Source organism: Pelodiscus sinensis, chromosome 16, assembly GCF_052426305.1.
Source record: "Pelodiscus sinensis isolate ZL-2025 chromosome 16, ASM5242630v1, whole genome shotgun sequence".
In the NCBI taxonomy this organism is placed as follows: domain Eukaryota; kingdom Metazoa; phylum Chordata; order Testudines; family Trionychidae; genus Pelodiscus; species Pelodiscus sinensis.
Genome location: NC_143067.1, coordinates 2,540,996 through 2,568,950, shown reverse-complemented (window position 1 = coordinate 2,568,950; position 27,955 = coordinate 2,540,996). Strand labels below are relative to the sequence as shown.

Sequence of the window (27,955 nt, the reverse complement as noted above, 5' to 3'; positions counted from 1 at the left end):
TGGTCTGACCAAGAAAATCGAATAAAATGGGGTGCTTTTTAGAGTGACTTAAAGAGTGGAGTTTAGGGTTTTGTTTGGGGGTTTTGTTTACTTGTTGCTTTTTAGCACTGTAAGAATAACAACGTTCAAAATGCAGAAACCCCTTTGGGGGCAGAAAATAAATTGCACAACAGACTCAGAAAAGCGCCGGGTAATTTTTTTGCCTTACCCTGCTTTCAGCAGTTTAACAAGGTAATACAATTGGCCTAATCTCTCTTCCGCCATTTTACCGTGTTACGGTGTAAAGGAAATGAAGCTGAATGCACGTGTTACAGGAAATCTTTTCATAAGAAAAATGCTGTGTATGTAACCATCTTGCTCTCTCAGAATGCACCAGTGATTGTCAACATCGGCAGAAATCAGCTCCACTCAAACCATTTAAAAGGCTCCTATCAATATTTTACATTAAACTAACACAACCAAAAAGCTATGGACAGGAGGAGAAAGGTGCAGGATCTGTTTTGCCCAGGTCTCTGGTTGGTACGTGATCTTACCCGCAGGTCCAGTATGGACTGCAAGAAGTTGGCATGAGAGGTGCTTAATTGTAGAACTCTTTAAAGTCAGGCTCTGGAACCTGGGACAATGCTAGTGGAACGTATGTATTACCACACTATGTCACACTGAGGGATCCTCCAGGCCAACACACTATCCCCTACAGTGGTTCATGCTAGATGTTGCAGAGAAAAAAAAGCAACCCTAAAATAGGCACGGATGGGTAAAGTACCCAGAGGGCCACTGACCCTCATTAGAGACATGACCATGTCCCTAAATATATGCGCTGGGTTTTCAAATGACTTTTCTTTTTAACAACCGCGTGAAGGTGGATGCCATCTGCCTCTGTTCATTGGACTTATAGCTCTTCTGCACCCATTACAAAGAAAATAGGTATCTTTATTGTACTGAATGCTCGCTCTGTTGACAGCATGTGGGGTCGCATTCTAACTATGCACAGTATCCTCTTTGTAGAGGTTTGCTGCAGTTAAAAGAAAAGAAAATCCCGGCAAACAAGAGTGCTGTTCCAGATGGAGTGATTTGCAGAACTGGGAAACCAGGCCTTAATCCAGCAAAATAAGGCACACCAAAAGTCTTCAGTAGGATTACCGATGGGTTGAAAGTTAAGCGTTTACTTAAATATTTTGCCTGGGTGGAGGCATAAATCATTGCCCATTGATTTTGTTAGTCAAAATACTGTCAAATTGTATAGTAATATGTCTCACAATAAGGTATTTACAAGAGCTGTTTTCTTGTGAGCATTTGGGTCTGTTTAGAACTTTGCAAAAACGTGTGCAAACAAAGCATAAACAAAATGTAGAATAGTGATAGAGATGTAGCCGTGTTAGTCTGGGGTAGCTGAAGCAAAATGCAGGACAATGTAGCACTTTAAAGACTAACAAGATGGTTTATTAGATGATGAGCTTTCGTGGGCCAGACCCACTTCCTCTATTTGATCTGAGGAAGTGGGTCTGGCCCACGAAAGCTCATCATCTAATAAACCATCTTGTTAGTCTTTAAAGTGCTACATTGTCCTGCATTCTGCTTAAACAAAATGTGTGTTTGCCAATAAACTGCAGTGCAAAATGGTTTTCAGTATGGGCTTGTGAAAAATCAAAAGCCAGCTTTTTCCCTGAAAAAAACCCCAAAACAACCCATGATTGGTGATTTTGAAGAAAACTTCAAGAAAAGGTACAAAGAGGATTTTTGAGGCTTTGCAAATAATTTTTAACACCCTTCAGGAATTTGGTGGAAAGAGACATTTGGGGATTTGTGAAATCTGAGGCCTAAATGAATTGCTGGAAAACTTTGAACAAATCACTGGGAGAAAGTTGTCATCAATTTCAGACAGCTCTATCCAAGAACCCTAGGAAAATGTTGTCATCAGAAAAGTCTCTTTGGAACAATGACAATGCAAGTCCGACAGCGTTATACTGAGGTTCTGTCATCTTATGCATCTATATACGCACAACACCAAAGAATCTATAATAGGAACCCACCGCTTCTATCCATGTAGATTTTACAATAGAAAATGCTAATCCACTTCAGATAGTTGGCCAACCCACACGACTGGGACCTAATTAGACAAGAGGCAAAAGCCCAAAGAGATTAAGGTCCCGAAGTCAAAGGGACTTTCATTCTTGACTTCAGCAAGTGAATGAGCAAACCCTTAGAGATTTTTTCAAGGTCACTGAGGAAGTCCATGGCAAAGCCCAGAACCTTCAGATACCAAGGATAGACCTCTACCCTTTGAGCCGCAGGAATAATTCCATCACTTGGCAGGGAGGGGAGCCGACAGCCTCCGCAGGCCCTAGGAATGTCAAATATCGGTTAACTGAACAGTCGATTAACCTCATGAATTCTTATCAGTTACTCGACTATTCTATAGTCCTCAGGGGTGGGACCGGCAGCCAATGCACTCTGGCTCCACTCCCGAGGAGCCCCCTGCCTCTCCACGCTGCTGCCTCTGTATCAGAGCACGGGGTGCCAGGTGGGAGCTAGCCCATGAGGGGAATCAGTTTAAATGCCAGCTCCCCTTGCAGACCGGCTGCCTGTCATCCCACGCTGCTGCCTCTGATACAGAGGCAGCAGCACAGGGTGGAAGCAGCCCCTGTCCGGGGTGGGGCGGAGGGCTGAGCTCTCAGACCTGGCACGAGCCAGAAGTGAGCCGGGCTGCCTGCCCGCATTGGCTCCTAATACACTTTAAATGCAGAGCTGCAGCAGGGGTAGGTCCTAGACCTGGCGCAAGCCAGGACTGAGCCAGGCTGCTGGTCAGCCTGCTAAAAATGTACTGGTAAGGGGGATGGGGAATGGAGAATGCATGCAGTCTACAGCATTAACCTATAAGCTTTCGCTTATTGGTTAATCGACTCCTCTATTACATCCCTAGCGGGCCCCTGGGCAACTTGAGGGCGGGATCAGCTCTAGGCTACAGGAAGGGGCGGGGCCTCTGAAGGAAGGGGCAGGGCTAGAGGCAGCCAGCTGTCTGCACTGACCATGGCACGCTCCCCCCAGAGATCAGAGCAGCACGGCGCGTGCAGTGTGGAGCTCCGGTGGTAATTTAAGGGGCCCAGGACTCTGGTCCGTTTGGATCACCGGGCCCCAAGGCGACTGCCCTGACGTAAGGCCTGGTGGCTGTCGAATGCTGCCCTTCATTGGACAGTCACTCTATGTCCACACTGCACACTGAGCCAAGCCTCCCATAAAGCAGTGAGCAGCAGGTCAGCGAGCAGCTATAACCGGGGGTCAGAGACCCTGCTGGGGAGTGGCAGGTAAGAGCCTGAGTCCTGCCAGGACCTGGACCCAAGGGCTGTCCTTGGCAGCGTGGCTGCATGTCAAGCCCCAGAAGACCTATGAAGTGCAGTATGGATGTGTTCATCATCTAGGGTTGCCACACACTGACTCCAGGCACCCCCAGAGCTATGCTTCAAATGCAGTGTAGACAGTCCCTCTGTGGGGGTGTAACACATGCTCTGCCAGCTGTTTCATGACAATGATTTTTCTCCAGGGCTTTTAAATGGCTACTTTTTTTATGTGACTTTTCCTTTTCCGGCTAACCCACAACAGACTCACTCGGACAAGATACGACGAGTTCCGCGACTCCTGCTGTTGCAGTTACGTTCTAATAGGGTTGCCATTAGTTTTACCAAAAATACTGAATGTGGCAGGAAAAAAATTGGTTGACAAAAAAGTTGTTGAGCAAAATAAACATTTTACATAGCCGGTATTTTCTGGTTTTTTTACTGGACAGGAGCCGCAAATACCAGACTGTTCCAGAGACACCTGGCAAACCTAGTTCTAACCCTGACCACTTCCTTAGCTGCTTAAAACTTCCCAAGGAAAAAAGAAGTTTTACTTACTTAAGTATAGGGGCCAATCTTGCACTACACACTTTAGTATCAACAGCTTAATATTCTACAGTCACACTCTGGATTACAGCACGGCCCTTGCAGTTTACTGAAAATAATCTTCTGAGGCTCAGCTAGCTGAGGATTATTTCCCTACATCCACCTCCGTCACCCCCACACATGAAATATTCGTTTCACAAATTTTTCCTGGCGGGGTTAAAAAAGAAAAGATCAGTATTGCAGGCATGACAATGACAAGGAATCTGTTCAATCACAAAGAGCATTTTCACTAGGCCAGAACTGCTGAGAACTCCATAAGCTGATGAGGCTCTGATTTTTAGGTAATCGTGACAGTGAGATGGATCAAGTCTGCAGGAAACTGTAAAGCTGACTCCTCCCAGAAATATATGCACGTGTAGCTTTAAAAACCCTAAAGGTATCACTGCGACAGGAGTTACCACTCCTACATCTTGTGCAATTTCTTCCATTTTTTTTCTTTTGCAGTGAAGTCATGACTTTGCTCATTATAAAAATCTTGCTGCTAAATTATTTATCACAAACTACTAAGCGGGGTATGTTTGCAGTCCTCGGCAGAAAAAAAACACCCCAGAAAAGCTATGTTGCACAATGCTTTGTAAATGTCAGGGTACCTCTTTTAAACATCTCGGTGACCCTAGTCCTTTTTCCGACATGCTTGTTGACATGAGATGCGAGCACAGGGACCTTTGTAACAACTTTCCAATGCATATCATGAAAGTTTGTATTGGGGGAAGGTCTATTTCTTCCCTGATATTGTTTCTGATGCTATGCCAGGCCCTGGTCTACACAAGGGAGTTATTTCAAAATAATTCCCCTTATTTTGAAATCACAAGCAGCGCGCTCATGCTACCAAACCCGCTATTTCAAAATCTGTACTCCTGCTTTCCAGGAGGAATAACACTCATTTTGAAATAGTGGTAGTGTGGACTTTCTGGTGCCACTTTTTCATACTCCCCAGTAATTCAAACTAATTACTCCTCAGCGCCTCTAAGTTGAGGTTGCGCATCCACATTAATGCAGCCTGCCTCAGACTAATTTCAAGGCTTCCTTGCAGTGTGGACACGCTATTTTGAAATCATTATTATTTGAATGATTTTGAAATAATTTCCTAGGGTAGACATGCCCCATGAGACAGACATCATACCAGTACACCTTTCAGAGCTACCATACACAATCAATGTGAGATAGTGTAAAAAACAAACCTCAACCATGCTAAATTGTATCAGGTGGTCATAAGACCCAGTCAGAGACCAAGGAAACTTGGTCGCTTGAAATACCTGCACTATTCTAGCCAGGCACTGTGACTTTAAGATGCTACAGCTTTGTGAGCATTTGGGAGCTTGCTCGGCAGGGCCCACATAACGAGGCAATAGTAGCGATGAAATAATGAGCGGAGGAATGCAGCCCTGTGCGTCTGTTCCAATCTCAGGTGCGATCGCACACACTAACGCCCTGGATCGATAGTCACCGCAGCTAGCCGTTCAATACCCCCCTGAATTATTGCTTCATTTTTCTTCTTATTATAGATGAGTTGTGTTATTATTTTCCCCCAATCAATAGTTTACAACCTTTTTTATCCAGTTCTCCATAAATTTTGTGATTACTTTAAACTGGGAATTCCGGTACACTAAATAAGATGCAGTATCTGAAAGACTGCGAATGTACCAACATGACTTCTCACGCACGACACCATGCCATGGTTACAGGCAGAACCTAATCAATAGCGGGGGTGGGGGAGGAGTCTATGCAGAAAAGTTGAAAATGGCAGAAAAAAGCAAATTGTTAAACTACTTAGCAGCTCGGGGAAAAAAGCAAACAACCCACAATTTGAGAAGCCCACCAAGAGAGTGTTCTGATGTGCATTTTGTGTCTGAAATTTAATTCCAAACAAATATGCTTTTGCCTTTCCTTTCTGTTAAAGGACCAGCATAATTCCATGAAACTGTGTCTTACAAAGCAGATTGTTCTGTGCAACTTGGAGTGATTTAATTAACTTGCACTGCCCTTTCCTGGTAAGTGTTTGAAGCATACTCAAATCAAATCACAGTAACTCATCGGCTAGCCTACTTTCTGCGTTTTATGCAAAGGAGCTTCTTTGGAACATGAATGGGCACTACAGGTTTCCCTGGAGAGGGACCAGTGAAATGAGTTAATGACACAGTTATTGTGAAACGGTGCACATCATTCTGCAGAAAACAATGGAACTGAACAATCATTACACGGAAAACGTTAATAATTGTGGGCAGCCTGCATTGGCGCCAATGAGACCCACTCGCGTGGGGCTCTTCTGATGTCAATCGACCATCAGGGATCCAAACTAGCAGCCTGCGTTGCAGGATCGTGGCCATCCCGGGTGTAATTCGCTGTATATTAGCTACCACGTTGATGATGGAAGGACAGTATTTGAGGATGACACGTCCCCAAGTTACAAAGGAGAACAAGAAATGACTCTGGAAATCGATGCTACAAACTCCAGTAGATTCCTGCTTCTATCCACTCCCACTAATTAGTCCTGGACCTTTCAAAGAGACAGTCCAATAACTCTTTTGGAAGTGGGCATCTGTATTTCAGTGGAACAAGTAAATTCATAACAAATCATTCCTGCTCACTAATTGTCCAAAGAAAGTTTACAATTTCTTTCAAGGTCTTTTTTTTTAAATTTGAAGTTACTCATCAAATAGTTTCTGTGACTAATCCTCACCTTATAGATCATAAACAAGCAAAGTGTTATGAATATTTAATATGTAGCATCCACATCTACATTTTCTCAAGGGATAATATTTATATATATGGCCCCGATCCTGCAAGCTTGCACATGCTTTTCACTTTACTACTCCCACATGAATTTGTGTTCCCAGAGTCAAAGACCAGTAAGCACTGTTGTGATCATGTAGTCTGATCTGCTATGTGTCAGGCCAGAGAATTTCCTCAACATAATTGCTGGAGATCTTTTAGAAGACTAGCCAACTTGGATTAAAAATGGTTAGTGGTAGAGATCGACTATAATCTTGAAAAATTGTTCCAATGATTAAAATGTAAATGGCCTCGAGAAATCATCAGGTCTAATCTTTTGTGCTGAGGCATGACCAAGTTAAAAAAAAACAAACAAAAAAACCACATAGCGCCTCCCTGACAGGTGTTTGTCCAACTTAGTCCTAAAAACCTCCTCTCCCACCCATGACTGGGAGTCCAGGCAATCTATACCCCCAAGTGGCAACACTAATCACATTTATAGATTTTGAACTGAAAAAAATGGTAAAGGAAGACCCAAACTTAAGCCACATCTTCATTTGTCATGCTGGCGATCAATCTTCTGGTATTTGATTTAGCAGGTCTAGTTAAGACTCACTAAATCAAACACTGAGGGCACTCGCACTCCCTGCAGCCACTCCTATCGGCCTCCCTCTGTGAAGACAGCTCCAAGCTTGGCTTAAGGTAAGCTGATTCCTGCTATGTATTTTACATAGCTGGAGTTGTGTACCTTAACCCCATCGTCTAAGTCTAATGTAGATCTGGCCTTAAAATAAACAGGAGCAACAGGTTGCATCCTCTCCTTCCTTCAAAATAAAAGGCACAGACATCGCAATGCAAAGCATAAGATAATGAAAACTGCACCAAAATCATGTAGCTGCAGCTGCAACATTATTGCTATCCTACGGCCATGTCTATTTTAAATTTATTTTTAGGAACCATTCTATAGATATTCTCCTAACTGCTGATGCATGACACGCTGCTTTTGAAACTTCCGGAGAAACTTACAATTTTTATAGTGATGGCACTAGCCAGAAAAACATGTTTCTCAGAGTTCATGAACACAATAATCATAGTAATCAGGCTTTTGTTACAAATTCGTAATTTCTGCAAGAATCAATAGTCATTTTTTCTCGAAATCTGTGAGAGAAGCCATGCACTTGGTTCCTACTACTCCTTCAAGCTAGGGGGTGCTGCTGCATTCCTAGAAAGTCCAGATTCAGAGACCCTGCAAGGTTGGCTTTGCAAATTTCCCAAACAGTTCCAACGGAGAACTTTGTAACTACCCACAATTTTAACAAACATGTATTTTGACAGATGCCTGTTAAAACATGTTAATCTGAATGTGCATTTTCCATTCCATTCTCGTGTGTGTGTGTATGTGTGTAAAAAGTACTTGTGTGTATGTAAAAAAGTTCTTGTAAGTGTGTGTGTGTGTGTGTGTGTGTGTGCGCGCGCGCACACGCGTGTGTAAATTAACCCTCCGCCTGCTGGGAGTTTGGGTTTCCTGATGCTAACCACCAAAGCTGATCCCAGGTGCAAATACACTAGCAGCTCAAGGCAGCAAACCTCTCATGCAAAGAGGTTAACCACAATTGATGCTAACAGGAAAAAGGTGAAAGATTACGTTTGGGAGGGGAGGGAGGACGAAGTCGAAAGGCGTGAATTGTCATGGTGTTTTTCTAGGCTGCTCTGTAGCTGTCTGGGCTGAAACAGACCCCAAGGCAAGAGACCCACTTTGCCGTTACCCTCCCTCATTCCAAAAAGAGTCTGCACAGTTAAGGGATGAAGGCCTCATAGCTGGTGTTTCACAGCAGACGGTCCGATGGCACCATGTCAGTGGAGGCTGCTGCGCACTGTTACACAAGTGGAGGACGAAGTCACTTCTTTGTACAGTTTATATTTCACTTGCTTACAAGGGGATCTGCCTCCGATCTTTTTAAAAAATGACCTCGGGCTTTCTGTTTTAGCTTCCTTGCGGCAGACCCAGAAGGCTAGCGCTGGATTCTGTTTTTCAGCTTGCGTTTGGCATATCGGGTTTTTCTCAAGAGCCAGTGGGACGGCTCGGGGTGTTTATTCCGAGCACTGTCGTTAGGAGCATGTGCTCTTTAACCCAAGCTTCCTTTCTCCCCATGCGTTGGGCTCAAAATCCCTTCCCCTCTCAGGGGCTCAGCGTTTGCTCTCTTGGCTCACGCCATGGCGTCAGCATAACTAGCCCTCCGAGGCATCGCAGTGTTTTCCGGCCTAGACAGGGTGTGAGAATTTCGAATCGAAATAAAAACACACAGGGAAAAAAGTGCGGAAAACCAACTTTGTCATCTTCATGCACCCGGTTGATGCTTTATAACTAGAGGAGGCCCAGCAAACCGGAATGCCCATCTCGCTAATAAAAAGGGGTGTGGTGCTTCCACATATCCAGGACAGAGGAGGATCGCTGTACCGAGATCTGCGGGTAGCTGGCTCTTCAGCTGTGCTGGGATTCCTGGCACCCAACGGACGGCCTTGGATTCTTACAAGGCAGGGGTCCTGCCCAGGCAGTCAAAACCAATGTAGACATGGGCCCCCCTGAGCCTCTGACAGGGCGGTGTCAGACCGCCAGAGGACTCGGTCAGGCACAATGTCTTCCAAAGTGGAGCAGAAGGGTGGGGAGCAGCCGACCTGGCTGCTCCACAAAGTCCCAGATCAACAAAGCTCTGAAGCTTTCCGCTGGGCTCCAATTCCATAGACCCATCGGAGGGGGCCCACTTCTTCCACTGCCTGCCTCCCCCGGGATTACAAATGCAGCCGCTCGCACAAGCTGGCAGCTCCCTGGCATCCCCAAGCACTTGCAGGCAAACCCTGGCTGCCGTTCCTGTCAGTTTGCTGGAAGGAGAACACAGCCTTCCTCACCCCTCTCGCCTTCCCATCCAGCCAGGGGTGGACAGAATTTGCTCCTTTGATTTTTTGAATGTTTCCTCTGTTGTACATTGGTTTCTGAAGAATATCAAATAAATACAATGTGGATTACACACACACACACACACACACACACAGCCTACTAGCCAAAGGGTTCAGGTAACTTTCCAAGAGCCGAGTAAAGGAGAATAGCAATTCACAACCCTCTCACAGGTCACGGCAAGGGCTGGAAACACAAGATCCAGAAATAGCCTGGCCCCGCGGTCTGGCTTTGCACCCTCAACCCCTCCCTCTGCTTGAAAAGCAGCAGCCATGGCAGGTGACATCCAAATGCTTGAACTGCTCACTTAGTGGTCCCCATCGCAGGGCACATTTGTTCCAACGCCCTCGCTTGATCAGATTGCAAGGTTCTTTTGTGGTGTGACTGTGCCTCGCTTAACTGGTTTCTTATAGACTCAGGCCAGAAATAATAAAGGATTTAGCTCACGCTACATTAAAAGAGATCTCAGCTCTTGGCTCCACCAGTCTCTGAAGCCATGGCTACCTTATGCAGAAGATTGATGCTGCTGCGATCAATCTTCCAGGGTTCGATTTAGCAAGTCTAGTGAAGACCCGCTAAATCAAACTCAGAGGGTGCTCCTATCCGTGCTAGTATTTCTGCTCCTCACTAGGAGTAAAGGAAGCTGACGGGAGCACTTGCTCCTGTAGACCTCCCGCTGTGTGGATGGCGATTTAAAATACATCGACTCTAGCTATGCAATTAAAGTAGCTAGAGTTGCGTATCTTAAGTCGACCTTCCTCTCCACTGTAGATCTGGCCTCTGAGACAAACCCTAACCATCTTTCCTCACCCTGTGTCACACATTCATGGACAACAAAGCATGGAGAAGAACAGAGGGCCACGAGGCAGTGACTGGAAGCCTCTCACAAGCAGATGCTAAAGCGTCTGGCCCCAGAATTCAGGCTTTCGCGACTCATGTGTTCAGTTCTGCAGCTCCTCTGCTTAATCCCAGTTGTGGGATAAGGGGTCAGCCATCAGATACCACAGTCTGTCAGCCACATGGCCTGAAAACCACGTGCCAATGTTCTGGCCCCCTGCTGGAGGCCACACCGACTCCTCAGCGTGTGCACAGCCTGGATTCAAACACACGGACGCCACTCTGGGTAGGGTAACAGACCAGCCTTTGCGTGCGCGCACACACACACACACTCTTGACAAACTGGCCTGTAGCTTACAGGCCTCCTTTGCCACACACAAAGTGGGAGTGAAATGCAGCAACGCACAGTGCACAGCAATGCTACACAACAGCCTAGCACAGGACCCGGAGAAGGAAACAGGGGAAGGAATTGAGCAGGCAGAATCTATAGCCCCATTCTAAAAGATGTCCCAATTCCGAGGCTAAGATCTCTACTCTTAGTCCTGGTCTACACTAGGGCTTTATTTCAAAATAACCCCTCTTAGGTCACATTTATAAGCAGAGCATCCACACGACCAAGCCTGTTATTTGGATGTAACGTGCCACTTAATTTGAAATCTGTCCTCTTGCTTTTCATCAGGAATAACACTAATTCCGAAATACTTATTTCAAAATAACTGTAGCGTGGATGCTCCGGTGCCGCTATTTCAAAATAACAACTCCCCAACATAATTCAAAGTAATGACTCCCCAGTACTTCCTGGGGCTTTAAGTCGAGGTAGTGCATCCACATTAATGGAGCCTGTGTCGGACTAATTTCGAGGCTTCCCCTTAATGAGGACATGCTAGTTCGAATTTGTTAAATCAGACGTTATTAAGTCTAACATAATTATTTTGAAATAGTTTCCTAGTGTAGACATGCCCCTACAGAGTGCTGTGAAATATTTAACGACCACAAGCTGTCTTGGTTTGTTGTTGTTGTTTTGTGGGTTTTGGTCTCATCAGAAAGATAGCAGCTTCTTCACAAAGTGTCCACACGGTATTTGAACACCCAAGCATAATGAAACTGGTCAGTGAAATCTGGTAGAAATCTGCAAATACCTTTAAACGATGCAGCTTTTTTATGATGCACTTTGCAGATCCTTGTTTCCTTGGCCAAATTGATAGAATTATCAAAGCAGTAACGAAGTAGCGGCAGAATTGATCATTCATTTCAATCTGAGGTAAGAGGGTTTGGAAGCCAGGGATGAAAATAGAAGGTTTTGTTCTGGGATAGAGGAAGGAATTGACAATACATATGTTGTGAACCCCGTGGGTTAACTTATCATGAAGTAACCATAAAACCTGAAAAGCACAAAGAGGTGTATTGGTGTTGGAGATCATCTCGCTACGTTCTATGACATTAAACGGGAAAAGGTTCCAACGGGGTGTTGGGTTGCATGACAATTTCAGGAATACATACAAATCTAGTTTATGCCTTTAGCATTAATAGCTTTCTAATCCTTTACACAAATGCATAGTTTAGAAGTGGCAACACCTCTTCAAGATGAAAAGCATGTAACAAATTGCTCATGTCCTTTAATAATCAAATTGCGTCGCTTCAACTGAAGATTATCAGCCTTCTTCCCACTCCATGGTTTCATAGGTAGAAAATACTTTATATCCCTATTACATGGATGATGAATGGGACCATTGGCTATGGGTTGTTATTTGCTTGGCTGTAGTCAATATGTTTTCTTTGGACAGGGATTTCAGTGATTTATTTCTCTTCTGGCCTTATCACTTATTAACTCAGGGCAGGCAAAAAAAACCGACAACCAAGGTTGTGAATAAGGCCTAGTGCCTATTTAGACTTGTAATAGCAGAGAAAATATTTGTGGTTAATGATGGAGGTCCCCTTTGCTCCACTGGCCCTGAGTGCACTCCCCTTTAACTGGAAAATAAAAGTCATAATTCTTGGAAAGTGCATCCATAATAATTCGGTTCCTTCACTGCTCGCTTTATTCTGACCATCGCTGTAATTGCTTTTACTCGGCTGCTGTCTTACAGGTACCCTGCACACTTCCTCTGATTGTATTTTTTGCAGTGCATTATGGTGCTGACAGGGTTTAACAAATGCCAGAGGTGCTAGGTGTCAGTGATCAGATTAGCCTCCAGCAGGGATTTTCCAGGTTCTCTCCTCCCTGTCTTAACACCCCTTTCTCTGTGATCCACATTATCTCCCTGTCCTGAATTTCTGCAGCCCACGCTCCTTCTGCTAACCCTGAAATATAAAATAACAAAACAAATAAATGCTGTAGTTATTTTACATAAGAACGGCCGTACTGGGTCAGATCAAAGGTCCATCTAGCCCAGTATACTGACACTGGCCAATACCAGATGCTCCAGAGGGAGTGAACAGAAGAAGTAACCATCAAGTGATCCCTCTCCCGTCTTCCATTCCCAGCCTCAGACAAACAGAGGCTAGGAACACCATTCCTACCCCTTCTGGCTAGTAAGTATTGATGGACTTAACCTCCATGAATTTTTCTAGTTCTTTTGTGAACCCTGTTAAAATCCTGGTCTTCACAACATCATCTGGCAAGGAGTTCCACAGGTTGACAGGGAGGCAGGTATTCCCTGAACATTTCCAGTAGGTTTGGTATGTCATGCAGATGTGTCACTTCCCCTGCCTAGGGGCGTAAGGGTGGCCTAGCGGTTAAGACACATCTCAAAATTCAAGACAAGAGGCTTCAACTCCTACCTGACTCACAGGCTTCCCCTATGACTCTGGACAACTCATTTACTCTCCTCTGTACTTCAGTACCCAATGTGGAAAATAATTTGCTACCAGGATAAAATAGGTTAAGGACTGTGAATTGCTCTTCTATTAGAGAAAGGAAGGCCACATAAGTAAATAGGCCTTACTTACCCCACACTTGTTTTTATATGGGACAAGAAATCAGTGGTGGTAGACTGGCCCAGTGCTTGGGACACAGCAAACAGTAAGCACTGAGTTAGTACTGTCTATCCATAATTAAATGTTCTCTCCATAAGTAATGGAGTCATAGACCCAGATCCTCAAATCAGCTCGGCCTACCCAGTGTTTACTGCAGAATCAGTCTTCCTGCAGTCTCATGGCAAGGTATTCATGTTATGCAAATTGAAAATTTGCATAATGAGCCAATGGGGCAAAGCAGTTACATATATAATTGGGCAATTTTTTAATCATGCGTTAGATTTTCAATTTCTTTCTGTAAACATGAAAAGCAAATAAAATTCACCAATGGAGAGCAGCAAGGGAGGTTGAGATTGGACATGAGGAAAAGCTTCCTAACTGGCAAGGTGGTGAAACACTGGAATAAGTTGCCTAGGGAGGTTGTGGAATCTCCATCCCTGGAGATACTGAAGAGCAGGTTGGACAGACACCTGTCAGGGATGGGCTAGAATGGATGGTGCTTGGTCCTGCCGTGAGGACAGGGGACTGGACTCGATGACTTCTTGAGGTCCCTTCTGGTTCTATGATTCTATGTTAGCGTGGATTTAACTCTCCTTTCCCTGCTATTACTGTGGGGTGGGGGGGCATGGTCGGCCCTCAATCCTCAATAGAACTTCAACGAGATCAACAGCTGTGTAACTGTCTTATATGTTGAAATTTGGACATTGCTGTTTAACTGATCCTGTGGTGTTCTCGCCTTCACTTTCTGCATACCAGCATGGGCGTTGTTTCTTGGTTTTAGCCTTAACCCTGCATTCCTTTGCATTGGTGGGTTTGGTTGAGTCCCTCCGTTGCAGTTCGCACTGATGGACCGTTTGCTGTTCTTTTCTTCTATCGCCCCAATTGCTATTCACTTGTCAAACGCAGCGAAAGGTTGGTGTTACAAACACACGGCATCCATGCATTAGCGCCAAAACCTCCCCTCCTGTCGCTTGCCAGGAAAAGAGAGGTGCTTCACGTTTCATTTCAGAGCAGCAAACATCCCATCTTTGGAGGAGACGAACTTCACGACTGCCTCCGAACGAAACCCGGAGCCGCGCCGACGCCTTTTTAATTCTTTTTCTTGTCCTTTTGGCTGTGGCCTTCTGTCCTCATTGACACTCATCAGCTCTGAAAGCGCACGGGATTTAAAAATAAATGTGCCCGAAAGAGGCAAGCTAATAAAGTTGAGGATTGCAGACCACGAGAACAACCGCCGCATGGTGCTAACACGTTCCCGTAACAGCTATGGCAGGGGTTGCCGGCGTGAGGTCAGGCAAAGGCTCCAGCTGGGCTACTCCAAGAGCCCCCGACAGCCAGTCTGTCTCTTTGTGCCATGTCTTAAGTCAACAAGCTCCAGGTCCCTTTGTTCAGAAAGCCGATGGCTTCATTGATTATGTCTCTTTTGAGCACAACACAGACTCTGGCGCCTCCTCTGAGCAGCAAAGTTTTCTTGCAAAGGTCTCCATGTAGGTTCCAAGTTTGGAAGCTTTGCAAGGGGGAGTGTGTGTGTGGTCTCTGCCCCCCAAAACAGCTTCATGTGCACCTGCGAAACAGCTGAAATCTGAAGTTCTTAAACTATGGCTAAGTTTTCTTTTTTAAAAAATTCCCCAGTGATTTGCGGGAGGGGGATCTCAATTTGAGAGGAGCCTGACCTAGGAACCATTAAAGGAGCCAGATTTACAAAGTGCCACACGTCTAGAAAGTCAGACCTTGCAAAGCATCTTGGGCTGGACACCCTAGATTAGAGGCACCGCCTTCCCTCTGCAAATCAAACCACTTTGTAAAATTCCAGCTGTGGCTCACAGATCAGCTGTGACCGGTGATGCTACTTCTGGTGGTCTCAGCCTCGTTCAGAACCACACAAGAGAACAGGGAAAATTGCACAGGGTTCTTTCCTCTATAGAGAATAGTCAGTCAACTGGAAAGTTGCCTTGACAGACAAGTCGGATCATGACGGCACACAGAGAGCTGCCCCGCCTCTCCCGCCGCACCTTGGCTTTTGTCATGTTGTCACTCCAATAGCCCCGATCAGCCAAAGATCTCAAGGAACTGCACCAGTCAAGGGTCAGCCGCCTGCCAATGGTTTGCTCTACCCATTTCACAGATCAGGGAGGTGAGGCACGGCAAGGTTACGGGAACGCCAACAACAGCTTCGCCTGGGTGTGAGGGGCCACACGGCAAGATCACACCCACGCGACTGCATCCCCATTAGGACTTCTGAGGGGACAGTTCTTTGCGCTACAGGGAGCTGGGCCATTCTACAGCTTTTTCCCAGTGAACTCTGGGAGTGCTGGTCTGTCATTGTGGGTGCACAGGGGGAAGTGTGGGAAGGCCTCTGACTACCAGCACAGGCACGGTGGAGCCTGTAGCCTCATTGCAGAGTGGGTTGGTTTTAAAACACCATCTGCAGGCTTGGTTGCCTGGCAACCCAGTGAATACAGCCAGGCCCCCATACACCCTCGGTAAGTGACTGTGCTCCGATTGGGTGGAAGGACCCACAAATCACGGTGTAGCAACAGCAGTACAGTGGCAGCTCAAGAATTTTGTGCCAGTCCTGCTTCCCGCTCCAGCCCCAGTCCCTGCCTTGTCCCAGAACCTCACCTCTAGTTCTGTGGAGAAATTGGAGAGGGTCCAGAGAAGAGCAACAAAAATGATGAAAGATCTAGAGAATGTGAGCTGTGAGGGCAGACTGAAAGAATTGGGTTTGTTTAGTTTGGAAAAGAGAAGACAGAGGGTGATGTGATAGCGGTTTTAGAACATAAGAACATAAGAACGGCCGTACTGGGTCAGACCAAAGGTCCATCTAGCCCAGTATCCTGTCTGCCGACAGTGGCCAGCACCAGATGCCCCAGAGAGGGTGGACCGAAGACAATGATCAAGCGATTTGTCTCCTGCCATCCCTCTCCAGCCTCTGACAAACAGAGGCCAGGGACACCAATTCTATCCCCTAGCTAATAGCCTTTTATGGACCTAACCTCCATGAAATTATCTAGCTCCTCTTTAAACTCTGTTATAGTCCTAGCCTTCACAGCCTCCTCTGGCAAGGAGTTCCACAGGTTGACTACATGCTGTGTGAAGAAGAACTTTCTTTTATTAGTTTTAAACCTGCTACCCATTAATTTCATTTGGTGTCCTCTAGTTCTTCTATTATGGGAACTAATAAATAACTTTTCTTTATCCGCCCTCTCCACACCACTCATGATTTTATAGACCTCTATCATATCCCCCCTCAGTCTCCTCTTTTCTAAACTGAAAAGTCCCAGTCGCTTTAACCTCTCCTCATATGGGACCCATTTCAAACCCCTCGTCATTTTAGTTGCCCTTTTCTGAACCCTTTCCAAGGCCAAAATAACTTTTTTGAGGTGAGGAGACCACATCTGTACACAGTATTCAAGTATCTAAAAGGGTGTTACAAGGAGGAGGGAGAAAAATTGTTCTCCTTGGCCTCTGAGGACAGGACAAAAAGCAATGGGCTTAAACTGCAGCAAGGGAGGTCTGATTTGAATATTAGGAAAAACTTCCTACCTGTCAGAGTGGTTAAACACTGGAATAAGTTGCCTAGGGAGGTTGTGGAATCTCCATCCCTAGAGATATTTAAGAGCAGGTTGGACAGACACCTGTCAGGAATGATCTAGTTGTGCTTGTGTAACCCAAGGGGGTGTGGCTCACTGTTCAATGTAGTGGCACTTGGACCATTTACGGAACGAGATAAGAATGAATGAGTTCTACAACCTGAGCTGGGAGGCAGATGGCTTTATAGTTCAAACTGCACAGACTCCTAAATTAAGCCCAGAAGTCCCAGGTTCAAATACACCTACAGGTGGTTACACTTGGTCCTACCACGAGGGCAGGGGACGGGGCTTGGTCTCTCGAGGTGCCTTCCAGTTCTAGTGTTCTCTGATTCTGTTCTGACCCCTGGGTTGTACAGCCACCCCCGGGCGTGACAGCACCAAACTCCAGAGGGGAAGGCTGTTAAAGAGAACCCAGGCAAACGCTTCAGGCCAGGCAGACACTCTGTGACAAAGCCACCAAGGTTCCCGACTCAGTCTCTTGCTGTAGGAGATTGTCTGGGAAGAAAAGCTGCAAAATGGAAACTCACTGAGCAGTTGGTAGGAGACAAAGAATCATTAATTTTATGGGCCTTCCATCTGCCCTTTATTGTATGCAGCGAGTGACTTTCTGCTTTCATTTACACCCGTGCACTCCCAGTAAAACCGCAGCGTGTGTAAATCACCAGGCTTGGTAGCACCATTCTCTGAGTGATCCATCTGTGAAAAGCACACTGCCTGCCATGCATACATTTTTAATGCAAAAAAAAAAAAATCACGGCCCCATCTGTATATCACCCATTAATATCCGTTTTCATCCTCAGCTACCTACATTCTGAATCACCTTGACAAATGCTGAGGGCCGTCAGTCCCTTATTGGAAGCTGCCTGACCCTCGGTTTCCCAACTGTGAAATGAAGCTAACAAAGCTCACCTGACTCAGCGTGCGACATTTGGCCAAATTCATTAATACATCCAACGTGCACTGGAAGATCTATAGAGAGAAGCGCTCGATGAGTCACGGGTTCATTTCCTCAATTTGTTAATTGGTCTGGCTAGTCCTCTTCATAGAGCAAATCATAGAATCCTAAAGCTGGAAGGGACCTCGAGAGGTCATCGAGTCCCGTCCCCTGCCCGCACGGCAGGACCAAGCACCGTCTAGATCATCTAAAACATTATTTAGAACCTGATGGCTTAGTTGTAAAATGTGTGAACTTTGGTATTTTCTACAAACTGGCTCCTAATAAACTGCTTGGGAGCTTCAAAGCATGAAATCGAAGCCAAAATTGCTCTTGGAGCTGTCTGCTTTTGACACACTGAACAGATAGAACATAAAAAAGTGCATTTCCCTGTAAGCACAGTCAAGACGGGTTTATTCTTGCTAAAATACTTTTAAAAACTTGGATTTCTCCATATGCATGTGACCCGGATTCCTGGATGGCACATGGACACCAAGATCAGGTTACTAAGTTGTTTGTAGTTAAAGAGGGCGGGTAGGCTAAAATTAATAGGGCACTTGGTATTTTCTTCTAAAAACATAAGTACTTAACAGTAAAAAAAAAACAACGCAGTTTATAGCCAGGTTGCTTGAGGGGATATTTTGTTGAATGCTGATTGAAAATAATTTCTTTTAAATGAGAACTGACCACAAAACAGGGCCATAACATGCAGGAACATTCTCACTAGAAAGAAAGCAATGCTTGACCAGCTCCTGCACTGCCCACAATTGCTTTCCATTTTTTCCCTCTCCTGCATCCCCTTATTTCTTTCTACTGCCCTCCCCCCACCCCCCACTTTATTTATTTATTTATTGGTTGCTCTCAAGAGCAGCAAATGATGCCGAAATATTTTTGGCCAAAACAGAGGCCTTACTCCTCTGAGAAAACATTTGGCCTCTGCGGGTTTTGTAATAAGTTCCAGAGCACTGAGTACACTGCAGACCACTGTGAAAAACTCGCCCTTATTGGAATGATGCTGTGGAATGTTACAGTATCAGAACTTCCAATTGGTCCATTTCCTGTCAGCCCATAATGAGTCTTGTAAAAAATAAAATAAAAAAAAATCGTGCTATGTGGGAGTTAAAACAAGTTCTCATGGGAAAAACGAATGGCAAGAAATTCTAGCTTTAAAAGAAACAGCTAATCTGCTAGTTTGATTGTTCTTCAAAACTTACACAGAACCAATAATCCTAATTAAAAACATTTGGCCTACTTCTATAAAGCATCATAGCTTTTTCTATGCTTCATTTGTACATACCGTAAACTTCTTTTTTTCTCCCTACTGCTCACTAACAAAGTGCTGACTTTCTTGGGATGGCTGTGCTAATTTCATGAACTCAGTGTGAAACCTTAGCTAAACAAAATTGTGGTAATTTTCCTTAATTTGTAAAAGTGATTGGAGTGCAAACAAAATTTTCCTCTTGGGTCAATCCTATAATTTTCAATTAACTAAAACTAATCGGCAGGCATGCACTAAACCTGCATTTTGTTTAAAGGGCTGGAAGGCATTTCTGAAGGTCAGAATGCACTAATTGTTTTTATTTTAGTTTAGGGGTTTTCTTTCTTAGAGAAGGGTTTTCCTTTTTTTTAAAAAAAAGGAAGCCAGGTTTCAGTTTAAGAAGTCAATAAAGGGACTCAGCAACAAAGAGTATTTGAGGTAAAAGATCAAATAAGCTATAGTTTAGGGCCTCAGATTATGAGGGGCTTCTAAATTTTAAAAATTACCAGTTTTTAGTTGCATCCTCACCGATGTACTGGTATATATGCAAAAATAAAACTTAATTATTTCTATTTTAATTGTCCTTTAGAATAACGCACATTTTTGGTATTGCTCTGGGGCCTCAAACTTAACATAGCTTATGGCCTCAGCACATCTTGATCTGGCCCTGGTCAGTCAAGATAAAATATATCACATTTTTATTACATTTGCTCAATTTACAGAATCTTTCTTTTGAATCTCTGTAATTTTTGCTTCATTTTCTATTCCCTTCCTTTATTGAATGAAAAACAAAGCATTGTAAACGTTAACCTGAACACGGCACAAATAAAACAATAAAATATTAGGAAACATAACTCGGAGCAATTTAGAGTTATATCACCCAGTTATCTCCTTTTGTTCAGAAAGACCAAAATATGCCTCTTTTCTACTAGAATGACATTATTAAACGCAGAACGCGGAGGTGACATCTTTGATTGGACCAACTTCTGTTGGTGAAGAGCTATACAGCTGTATAGCTTTCGATCTATCTAGCGCTTTTCATCTGGTCTGAGAAAGGCGCCCATCATGTCTCAATTAAATACTAAATACAAGTGATTATCTTTCCCAGGCCTGCAGAAGACCTCCGTGTAGCTCTGTAGTTCATCTCTTTCACCAACAGAAGTTGGTCCAATCAAAGATGTCACCTCACCGGCCTTGTCTCTCTAACATCCTGGTACCAACATGGTTACAACACTGCAGACAGTTAAAGGGGACCTGGAAACAAATGGAGCTTAAGCCTTTCTTTGCGGTGTGTAAAGAGGACCTGAAACCTCTCGCCCAAAGAAAAACTTGGACAGTGGTGTCCTGCCGCTGTTTTGTTAGGTTCTTTCCATCTGCAACATACGCCTCATCTAGCCAAGAAATAACACTTTGGTGACTGAAGAACCAGTAAAATTGTGGCATGCTGACAGTCAAGAGAGTGAAGATGGAGAGGCAGAAGGCTTTTCAGCCAAACTGTTTAACACTGGGGCTCAGATTCTCAGCAGGTGTCAACTGAAATAGTTACTTTCCACCAACTGCCACCCTGGCCCCATGTTTCTCTTCTGCTCTTCTTAACACGTACTTAACTTCCATCCTACATCAGCCTTATATTGAGGATTTCCCCTTATAAATAACTTGGTTTCTGTTATTTCTGCTCCAGCTCATAGAATCACAGAATCATAGAGCTGGAAGAGACCTCAGGAGTCATCGAGTCCAGCCCACTGCCCAAAGCAGGACCAACCCCAATTAAATCAGCCCAGCTAGGGCTTTGTCAAGCCAGGACTTAGAAACCTCTAGGGATGTAGATTCCACCCCCTCCCTAGGGAGCCCATCCCAGGGCTTCTCCACCCTCCTAGGGAAACAGTTTTTCCTAATGTCCAACCTAGACCTCTCCCACTGCAACTGAGACCATTGCTCCTTGTTCTGCCATCGGCCACCACTGAGAACAGCCTCTCTCCAGCCACTTTGGAACCCCCCTTCAGGTAGTTGAAGGCTGCTCTCAAATCCCCCCTCACCTTTCTCTTCTGCAGACTAAACAAGCCCAAATCCCTCAGCCTCTTTCATAGGTCGCATGCTCATCATCTGATGAAGTGGGTTTTGCCCACAAAAGCTAATGCTTCTATCTACTTTTATTAGTCTCTATGGTGCCACACGACCGCTCGTTAGTTACAGCCTAACATGGTTACCCCTCTGGGACTGTTTATGTAGAGGTCTGGTCCACACATGTTATGGGTTAACAAGGTTCCTAACTGTGTGGGACCTCTTAACAGCATCTTTAACACCAGCCCATCTTCCCCGCCCTCCCACACACACAGATCCCAGAGGGAGAAGAATCCCAAAATGCACTAAAATGCACAAGCCATTCCCATTCTCTAACCATGGCAATGGCTGCTGTGGCGGTGTGGGGCAGCTGCCCACAATTCCCAGACTGCAGAGACAAACACAGTAGTGAGCAGGGTAGATGCGAGCAAACCAGCCTGGTTCTGAGGCAGGGCTGTGGTAGGAGGTGCTGTCCCTGGAGATCACAGGCTGCTTGCATTTAACAGACTTCTCTCAGTAGTGTAGACAGACTCCTGGGTCGGATGCTCTCCATGCCCTTGGATAGCTTTGCTTTGTGCCCTTCCTGTTTTGTCTAGGAATGGATACAGTGCCGGTCACCATGATCCCTCCCTACCTACTTCTCTCCTTGGTCTCCTCCTTTTCAGTCCCCCTTCCCGGAGGAGATCCAGGCAGATACACTCAGCCATTGGGGCAGAACTCATGGCAGCTTGTAATGAACGACAGCCCAGCATGTAGAGTGCTTCCACCACGACTGGCCCTAGCTGGACAGGTTGTAGCCAATACAAACGCACGCTTACCCGTGTAAATGAATCTTCCAGGAGTTCCCTTGCAGAACTGCTTAGACTTATAGGACAATGTGACTTCTACCACGCCAGGGATATGTCGGGGAGGCGTCTGAACTCGGATCGCGTGAGGGGTAATCAGCTGAAAGAAACCATCGGAAGAGGGGGGAGGGGGAGAAAAGCACAGTTAGATGGAGAATTCTTTTCTAACAACACTTTCTTCTTAGAGCGCTGTAAACAAAGCTCTGAAACGTGTAATTAACCTGTCAATGTTTGAAGACAGTCTTGATGTAACCCACACAAAAGCCAGTGACACCAATATTTACAAGTGTTCTCCTTCCCAGCCAAAACAACATTATCTCTGTTTTCATACATGGCAGACACATGCTTCCTAGGATGGAAATTACATCTGACTTAATGCAGCGGGTGTGCCTAGCACACAAACGATGCCATTTTTAAAGTCAAGGTTTGTGGCAGTACCAAGTTCAGAGTCCCAGCACCAACAAGTATACGTGGCAATCAGGTGACGGATGAGCGAGAGACAGAAAGCCACAGGGTGTAAGGCCAGAAGGAACAACCAGATCATGTATTTTGGTCTCCTGCACATCATGGGCTAACCTCTACCCCGTTACCCCTCCAATGAGCCCAATAACCTTGCCCTACGCTGGTCTAAGAAATATACCACATCAAGCCAATGAACAGTCCCATGGCCTTAGAGACTAACAATTAGGTCATGAGCTTTCATGGGGAAAGCCCACTTCATCAGATGGGTTGGAGTGGAAAATACAGAATCCAAGGTATATATAACAGCAAAAGAAGTTACCTGTCAATTGTAGGACCCGTGTTAACCTTCATCTGATGAAATGAGTTTTGCCGATGAAAGCTTATGATCTAATATATTTGTTAGTTTCTAAGGTGCCACAGGACTGCTCCTTGTTTTTAAAGATACAGACTAACATGGCCCCCTCCCCCTCTGAGATCAAACCAGTCATCCATCAAGCCCAACATGCTACTCCTCGCAATGGCTAGTCCCAGACACATCCAAGGAACTCAAAACACCTCCCACCTGAAACTCACCACACCTCGCTGTGCAATGCTCTACAGAGAAGTTTCCCTTCTGATTTGTTCAGGTGACTAGAGGTACATGCTTGGGCATCATCTGAAGATACTTAAATAAGGGCAAACATGTCAGGTCATGAGTCTGGCAGCCTTTAAAAGGGCAGCTGTAGTATTGAGACTCGGGGAACCTCTTGTGTCAGGAACTGGGCAGCATTATATGTAAATGTCATTTGTACAACCATTCCAATGCTGCTCAAAGCTGGAGTTTGGAAGCTTGGGTCCTAAAATGGGCGACAGCATAGAAAAAAATGGCCCATAAAAGCCACTCGTTTTACCAGCCAGATACAGGCACGGAGACTGAAGACACTGAGGTAGAAACCCGTTGGCTGTGTTTGGCAATGGTCGTCTATGGAGTAAGAGTCTGGTCTTGTGCTCACTGAGACAGTGGAAAGAGACCCGTTGGCCTTGTGGGGCCACTGGAGCAGATCCTTAAAAAAGCAAAGGTTTCACCTGGAACTAGAAGGCAGAAGCCATCGGGGCCTGTGCAGTCCCTGCTACGGGTGCAGTCAGCAAGTCACCCACCACCCCTGCGTCCTCAGCTGGGTTATCAGTCAGCTTGGCCAGCCCAGGAGAGACAGGTTCAGACCAGACTCATCTTTGTCTCCTGAGTGAATGATACATTCTAAAAAGTCCCCAAATATTTAAAAATAAGAAGAACGAAACAATACCAAGGTGGGAGCAATATGGCCAACCCCAAGGGCTTGACAGGCATGAGTCAGGACCTCCAAAATTAAGATGGTTTGTATTGCCGAGCTTTTCTCTGAGGCCACAACTGGCTTTTCTGAATGAAAGCTGGGATCGCTCTAAAATCCCATGACTCCAAGAGCTGGGGCTTTAAGAAAAAAGACTCAGGGCTTGTCTAGACAAGTAGCAAGCATGTGGCAACGTGTGGGAAGGGTAAATCTTTTGTGCACTGGGGTATGTTTAGACTTACTTTAACTTTCGAAAGAAGATATGCAAATGTGGCGGTAATTTGCATATCTTCTTCCAATCACTTTTTTCAAACTTTTTTTTCCCCCGAAAAAGCAAGCAATTTAGATGTGGTTCTTTCGGGGGAGGGTGGGAACCCCTTTTTTTCAAAAGAACCTGTAAACCTCAATATTTGAGGAAGAAGTTTCTTTCGAAAAAAGGGTTTTTTTTTTCCTGAAAGAACCACGTCTAAACTGTTAGCTTTTTCGGAAAAAAAACTTTCTCGAAAAAGTGATTGGAAGAAGATATGCAAATTATTGCCAAATTTGCATATCTTCTTTTGAAAGTGAAAGCAAGTCTAGACATAATCTAGCTGTTTGCACGGCCTTTCTTCTCTGGTACCTATTAACCTACAACGGCTTCAAAGCACAGAAGAGCAAAGCATTCTATGGAACTTTTACGGTGTGGTGGTGTGGTCTACTAGGACAGTTAGTATAATGCATGCTAGGGTGCTGTAGATGTCCATTCCGGTTTGCTAGGCATTAACTGTTTATCTAGACACCCCAAAGTGCTGCAAGATTTGAGATGAAATCAGGAGACTTGGAAGAGCTTGAAAAGGTAAATGACATTTTCAGGAAACAAAAGATCTTTTAGAAAAATAGCCCAGGACCTTAAAGATTGATGTGCTACCCTCATCACACCATTGTATGCCTTTCCCCCTCCAGGATGGCTTGGTCTCAAGAAGCAAAGACTAGCTGCAGATTTGTATTTCTCAGCATTTACTGGTTTGCCACCACTTTAGTGTTCTTTAAACATAGCCTGTGGCATTTTCCAAGACGGCTTTCCTGGTTCCCAAGAGTTCCTGACCTATTTATAGCCCATGGATACATAGTGAGAGATGGGATGAGTCCAGCCAGTTTCCTGGTTGGCTCTTTACAAACAAACAGTTTGGTTTGCCTTTGTCCGCTGAGGACAAGTATGTTTCGCTGTGTCTAAAGCCACAAATATACAACACTGTCACCCGCACATTCTCAAAGGGTGAACTCTGTGCTTAAAGTCCTAAGTCCCACAACGCCCAGGTTATGTCTTGTTTGTGTCTAATTTAGACCTGGGTGGGTCGGACAAAAGACCAACTAATTCAGTGTTGTAAACCAGCCTGCTCAACAACGGTTTGCAAGAGGTCACGGCAACCAAGAGCGCTTAACGCTGTGCAATCTGCCAGGAATTGTCTTTAGTGTCTAGGGCAAGGTTTAATAAACAGCTCTCTCAGCATTATTATTAATTGTTACTTACAACAGTACCCAGGAACCCCAGTCAAAACCACAGTCCTGCTGTGCTAGGCGCTGCACAGACAAGTAACAAGAGACAGTCTCTGCCTCAGAGAGTCTGTGTAACCCACACCCCCTCTGGGTGTGGCACTGTCCCATCTAGTGGCACCTAGACCACTTACGGAGAGAATAACGAGTCTGCTCTATAGCCTGCTCTGAGAACCGGCTGGCTTTTAGCTCAAGCTGTAGAGCAGTGTTTCTTAAACTTTTTCAGACCGAGGAACACCAAATAATAATTTTTTTTATGAGGAACACCAAGGATTTTTTGTTGAGCCAAAAAAAAAGGGTCGTGGGGAAATTGTTGAGGAAAAAAAGTCGCCTGCCCCTTTAAGGGTGGCCATTTTGAACTCTGTTCTCCACCGCACATCTCCGACTGCCTCATGGCACACTGGTGTGCCATGGAACACAGTTTAAGAGACACTGCCATAGAGGCTCACACAGGAAGCTCCAGAGGTCGCCGTTTTGGTTCCACCTCTGGGTGTTACAGCTGCATGCAAGGATTAGAAAAGAAAATGATCCCGTGATATTGAATCCCACAGCACTTACAAAATGGCTGCCTAGCCCTATGCAGCCAACTTGCCATCTACGGGAACTCTTGCTCCCCTGAGTGGTTCCATCGACTGCGGGGGGAGGGGGATAAAGGCCTGCATGGTGAGAGGCGACATGATGACTGGTATTGTGCTCCAGCGGCTAAGGGCCCAGCCTGGGACTCCGGTCTAGTGTGAACTCCTGGTCCATTCCCAATCAACAGCACAACTGCCGTGGAGGCAGGAGTTCATCCCCGGGTCCGATTCCTAGCTCTGCTAATGACCAACGAGGCAAGTTAGTTGACCTCATTTCACCACCTCAAATGTGGTCGCCTTGTCTCCACAAAGGGTATCCTGGCACTGGAAAAAATTCAGAAAAGAGCAACAAAAATGAGGAGGGTTTTGGAACGGGGCCATATGAGGAGAGATGAATAAGACTGGGGTTTTCAGCTTAGAAAAGAGAAGACTAAGGGAGGGTGCAATGGAGGTCTAGAAAATCATGACAGGTGTGGAGAACGTTAATAAGGACAAGTTATTTACTTGTTCCCAGAGTGCACGAAGTGAGGAGTCACCAAATGAAATTTATAGGTAGCCCATTTAAAACAAACCAAAGGAAGTACACAAGACACAGCCAACCTGTGGAACTCCTAGCCGGAGGACATTGTGAAGGCCAGGACTTTAACAAGGTTAAAAAAGAGAACTAGATAAATTCATGGAGGACAGGTCCATTAATGGCTATTAGCCAGGACGTGTAGGAATAGTGTCCTTAGCCTCTGTTTTTGAGAGCTGGGGATGGCCAACAGGGGTGGGATCACTTGATGATTCCCTGTTCTGTTCATTCCCTCTGGGGCACCTGGCATTGGCCACTGTCAGCAGACGGACCTTTGGTCTGACCCAGTGTGGCCCTTCTTATGCTCTTTCCTCTCCACCCCTGCTTCCATTACCCTCCCAGTCCTCTGTCTTGTATGCTCTGTGTGATCATCAGGACGGGTTTTATCTACATGCAACTACAGTAGGGCCCTGACCTCAGACAGGCAATCTAAGTGCAGTGATGGGACAAATAATTCATTAATCTTCACAACAGGGATGTGCCAGGAAGCAGTCTTTGCAGGATTGGACCCCTACTCTTCAGCAACGTTAACGCTTCTTTCAAAACTGTAGATCTCGGCAAAGCACGAAAGCCTGTGATTCAGAGATTAAATCCAGACCTCCTCATGCCTCCAGCAAACTTTGGGGCAAGTCTGATGTGGATCCGGACATCAACTCAGCAGTGGGCTCGTCTTTCTTAGGCTTTGTCACTAAGCTGGGCTAATTCTTGGGCATCTGCGTAGGCTGTCCCTAGTCGGGACCTGGAATGCATCGGCTTAAACCTGGAGGCCCTGCAGGTCTTCAGAAAAGAGGGAGCAATGTACGTGTTAAAATCCAACACAGAACGGCAGTTGTGTTTGTGCAAACAAGCTTCTTTTTGTTGTTATTTGCTAATCTAGTCTAGACATTCTTGTGTGACACAGCATCATGTCCACTCTGGAGTGTGTCAGGTCATTTTCTTAAAAGAAAAAGTGGCAGTAGATAAAGTTAAGGGGATGGATGTTCCATTTAGTTGCTCGTTTATTTTTGCCTCTGGGAGTGCCACTGCGTGGTTCCAGAAGTGATGACAGAAACTGAATCTGGATTCTCTACAAAGAGAGCCATTAAAAGTCAAAAAATAAAATCATGGGCCCACTGAAGTCAGTAGGAGTTTGCTGTTTACAACAGAAGCAGCACTGAACCCAACAGTGGCTGCACTGATGTAGGGAGGCCTAATTTTCGTGGGCCCTCCAAAACGGAGACACCCAAAATGACTAGGTCAGTTTGGAAACATTGGTCATAGAACTGGATTCGGCAACATCGACATCCGTCCCGGCTTCTGTGCTGTGCAAGTAGCAGAACTGGAAGATCGTGAGTTCTTCATCTTTTCTCAGTTTAAAAGTAAAAAGCAAATTTCCAGCTGACCCTAGGGAGATGCAG

The 27,955-nt window shown here is 45.3% G+C and overlaps 1 protein-coding gene across 8 annotated transcripts in view; it reads right to left on the bottom strand.

Annotated features, from left to right (window-relative positions):
- EBF1 (EBF transcription factor 1) overlaps positions 1–27,955 on the bottom strand; it is a 347,143-nt gene that overhangs the window by 60,852 nt on the left and 258,336 nt on the right. For all 8 annotated transcript variants that reach the window (XM_075900634.2, XM_075900635.2, XM_075900636.2 and 5 more), the window contains exon 10: positions 22,081–22,207. In XM_075900634.2, coding sequence (XP_075756749.1) covers positions 22,081–22,207 — 127 coding nt within the window. The remainder of the gene's footprint in view (positions 1–22,080; positions 22,208–27,955) is intronic.